Genomic DNA, 3,742 nt, shown 5'->3' on the forward strand with positions numbered 1-3,742 from the left:
AAAAAAAAAACCCGGACAACCAGCATAAACAAGATACTTTCATCTTTAAATATATTTTAATAGATATGAATGATGCGCCTATAGAAGGAATTGCTTTGAATGTCTCCTGGCTGGAGTGAAATAACCTGAGGTGTTTTTGAATCCATGTGGAGCTCTCTCTCCCTCTCTCTGTCCCTCTGTCTTTGTCGGTGGATGCAGACTAAAACATGGCACACACGTCACCTAAAAATCAGCGATGCTTCATACACAGTTTTTCAAACCAACAAGCGCTAAATAGCTTTCATTTACAGTATATGTTCATGTAAAATTAGGGAGAGGAGGAGGAGGAGAAAAAAAGCAACAAGTTAAATTCCAAATATATACACACTAATATACAGCCTTGAATAAATTAATACCAATTGCATATTCTTGGATCTTAGCTTTATTTACAGATTTTTCTTTTAATCTTTAATTACATAAATAGTTAAGAAACAAATTTTCTGGCCTGAAATGATACGCCTTTCTTTCTTCCTTTCTTTCTCTCGTTCTTTCTTTCTTTCTTTCTTTCTTTTTCGTTCACCCTCCATGCCTTGTGAAATAATTAGGCTTGGAAAAGAGTTTTTGGATGCAGCTTGAGACCTGCCTGTCGGCGTGGTGAGGCTCCTGTTCAGGCCTCGGCTCGGAATAAGAAAAAACAGGCCTTGATGCTCAAATGCTTCAAGTTAACCAAACTCAGCACACACACACTCTCTCCACTGTGTGCCTCAGTCTGTGGAGCTGCGGGCTCTCGGGCAGGTTAGACCGATACAGATAGGCTACTGGCCTGCTGTGGCTGTAGTGGAACTCATCAGTGGTACACACCTCTTTGAGCTGAAGTGCTCAGATTTTTCTTTTTAATATTTTTGCATTATTTAGCATTTCTTTCAATAAAACGTGTTTCCGTCTTTTTATCTTTGCATATTTTACTTTTCATGTCTCCATGTAGGAATGTTTCCAGAGTTTTTCGGCCTGCCTGCTAACCCTCAATCACTGGGATTCAGGGCAGAGTTCTGGTGTCTGATGAAAGGTTTCCATCCTGTCTAACAGGTCAGCTGTGGAGGAGAACCCTCAATACTTGTGTATTTCAATATAGTTCAACTGAATGATATGGACATTTATGTCTATCTGCAGCTTTGTTCCAAAAAGGTATTGACCTTCACCGACCCATATCGATCAAACCTCGTTCCAGTCTCCCTAATGTGCTGTACAGGACAGATGCACTGACAGTCCTCTGGTATTACAGCCAAGTCTTCATCCCAAACAGACAGTCTTCATCACTTAGGAGAGTCTGCGCTCGGGGAGGGCTCCCGCTGGCCCTCCAGACCGCTCACCAGTCTCTGGATGCTCTGCAGCTCATTCACTGAGTCCTTCATGGAGGTTTTGGGGGACACCGCCCTCCCGCTGGACGCTACTGTCTTGTGGTTACTGTGTTGCTCCGGGGCCGGGCTGCTCTCCCTGCTGCCCGGTTTGGAGGACTCAGAGCCCGGGTTGAGGCTACCCTGCAGGCCGGTGGTGGTGAGCAGGCTGGAGCTCTGGGGCAGCGACACTGGGAGTTGGTAGGGGTTGAAGCGGAGCCGGGGACGCGACGCGCCCAGGAAAGGGTTCCTGGAGAGAGGGCTGGAGGTGCTGGTGGCCGGGAGCGCGGACGCCGAGGCCGCTGCCGCCGCAGCCGCCATGTAGGTGTAGGGGTATGGGAAGAGACCTCCAAAAGGAGGCATGGGGATGCCCTGCAATATGAGAGTGGAGAGGAGCTGCAGTTACATCATCAAGTGGTCAAATAATTATATTAGTGAAACATTTTTTCCAACAAACAAACAGCAGCTAAACACTTCCGTTTGTTCCGATGATTCAAAACAGAGAAAGTAGCTAGTTAAAGCAACAACCGGTTGTAATATTCCTAATACTCGACCTGATAACAATTTACAACTTTACTCTGATGACTGCTTTTACATTCTCATTTTTAAATAATAAAGTACTTTAAATACGAAGTAAATAAATGAGATGTTGCAACTTATCATGCATATAAAGACAGAAATAAAAATGAGTTTTTCTATGTCCAGAGTTTATGTTATCAGTGCTAAGATGGTAAAACTCAACCAAGCCCCAAACTCTCCCGCCGTGCGGACGTCAGCCCGGTTCTACAGGTGGACAGGGAAACTGCTGAGTATCCTTACCTGAGAGGCGAGCATGTGCTGGGACAGATGAAAGGGGAAGGGGCTGGGGGTCCCTCCTGTGCCCTGGCTGGAGAGGCTGCCGTTTTCCAAGCCGCTTGCTCCGGACACAGAGGCCAGTAAATGGCCCATGCCCATAGCAGAGAAGGCTCCGGGGGCCATGGCAAACTGCCCGGGGTGAAACAACAGTGGTGATCCGGCGCTCAGAGGGTTAAAGAACTGCTGACTGTGCAGCCCGGACAGAGCCAGGCTTTGTAAGTGGCCCGGGCTAAAGTGTGAGGGGCTCTCGGTCTGGACCATGAGAGGGGAAAAGGCCTCCTTAGTGGCACTAATGCCTCCGGCCTCCGAGTCCTTTGTCAACGCGTCCGTGGTGTCCTTCCGGTGTCTGCTCTCCGCTTTGTCCTTCTCGAGGCTCCTGATACTGAACAAGGAGTCCTCCTTCTTCTCTGTGCTCGGCCTGTCCCGCATGCGCTCCTCACACCTGGAGCTGTAGGGGGACACGGGTTCGGGTCCCGGGCTGCTGGAGCCGGTGCAGCGTTCGTCCTGATGCTCCAGCTCCTGCTCGCTGTCAGTGCACGTTTTCTCATCTGCAAAACACACAGAGCAGATAGGTGTGAACGCAGTGTGGAACCATTCAGCTCATCCACAGCCATGGCGCATAACGCACCAATATTTTAGCTTTAAGAGCAATGGGCTTTGTATTATCTGTCAAATGTTGCCAAGTTTAAGGGAGTTAAAACAACAGAATGAGAGCAAATAAAAACAGATTAAATGTAAGACAACATTTTCTTTCAAAATAAAAGGAACACAAATGTCGACAACCCCTATAGGACTTTTACAATGCATATTTTCAACTAGAACATTGATTTTTACATGTCAATATACTTGCACATTTCCGCCCAAACCCAAGTTGATTTTACTGTTTGCATCCACAAAATTGTTAATGTATATCTATCTGCCAAACACTGCCTGTTCCTGCCTCATATATTTATCCTAAATTCAATAATGTAGGCTATTACAATTTCATCAAATTAAAGCGGTGCAATGGGTCATCTCAGGTGGCCTGTTGGATTGGCTGACAGGTGTGGAAGACATAACTCCATACAAATCCACTGGTGACATGACCTACAGCTCATTGTGCTACAGTTCTATAATTAGGTCATTTTATTGTTATGGGTGAACGTGAATGCAACCAGCTATGTGTAAATTAGTGCAATAATTCTATAATTCTATTTTTGCACGATATGATTTTACCCCCCAAAGGTTGCAGTCACATTTTGATAATTTCACACAATCTTATATTATTATAACACATCTTGGCTGTTAAAAGTTAAAAATAAACAGTAATGTTTCTGACCTCGACTGGGCCTGCTGAACCTCAGCGGACTGGTATCTGCTCCCAGCGGGGAGTGAACTTGGTCCCTGCCCGTCGGTGGCTCACTGGAAGAGGCGTCAGAGTCTGCGCCCTCCCGGTCCGCCTTACACTGGTCCTCATACATCCTCAGCGACGGCATGGTCAGCTGTTTCCTGTCAATAATCATTAATCATTCAAT

The 3,742-nt window shown here is 46.3% G+C and overlaps 1 protein-coding gene across 1 annotated transcript; it reads right to left on the reverse strand.

The window, feature by feature from the left end:
- Positions 1 to 6: 6 nt before the first annotated feature.
- On the reverse strand, positions 7 to 3,712 carry LOC121965075 (T-box transcription factor TBX2b-like). The gene is made up of 3 exons (XM_042515243.1): positions 3,547 to 3,712; positions 2,193 to 2,776; positions 7 to 1,745 (listed from the first exon to the last, which is right to left on the reverse strand). The coding sequence occupies exons 1-3, from the start codon at positions 3,701 to 3,703 to the stop codon at positions 1,293 to 1,295; spliced, it is 1,194 nt and encodes a 397-aa protein (XP_042371177.1). The 5' UTR covers positions 3,704 to 3,712; the 3' UTR covers positions 7 to 1,292.
- Between the last annotated feature and the right edge of the window lie 30 nt (positions 3,713 to 3,742).

This window comes from Plectropomus leopardus, unplaced genomic scaffold (genome assembly GCF_008729295.1).
Source record: "Plectropomus leopardus isolate mb unplaced genomic scaffold, YSFRI_Pleo_2.0 unplaced_scaffold18507, whole genome shotgun sequence".
Lineage (NCBI taxonomy): Eukaryota > Metazoa > Chordata > Actinopteri > Perciformes > Serranidae > Plectropomus > Plectropomus leopardus.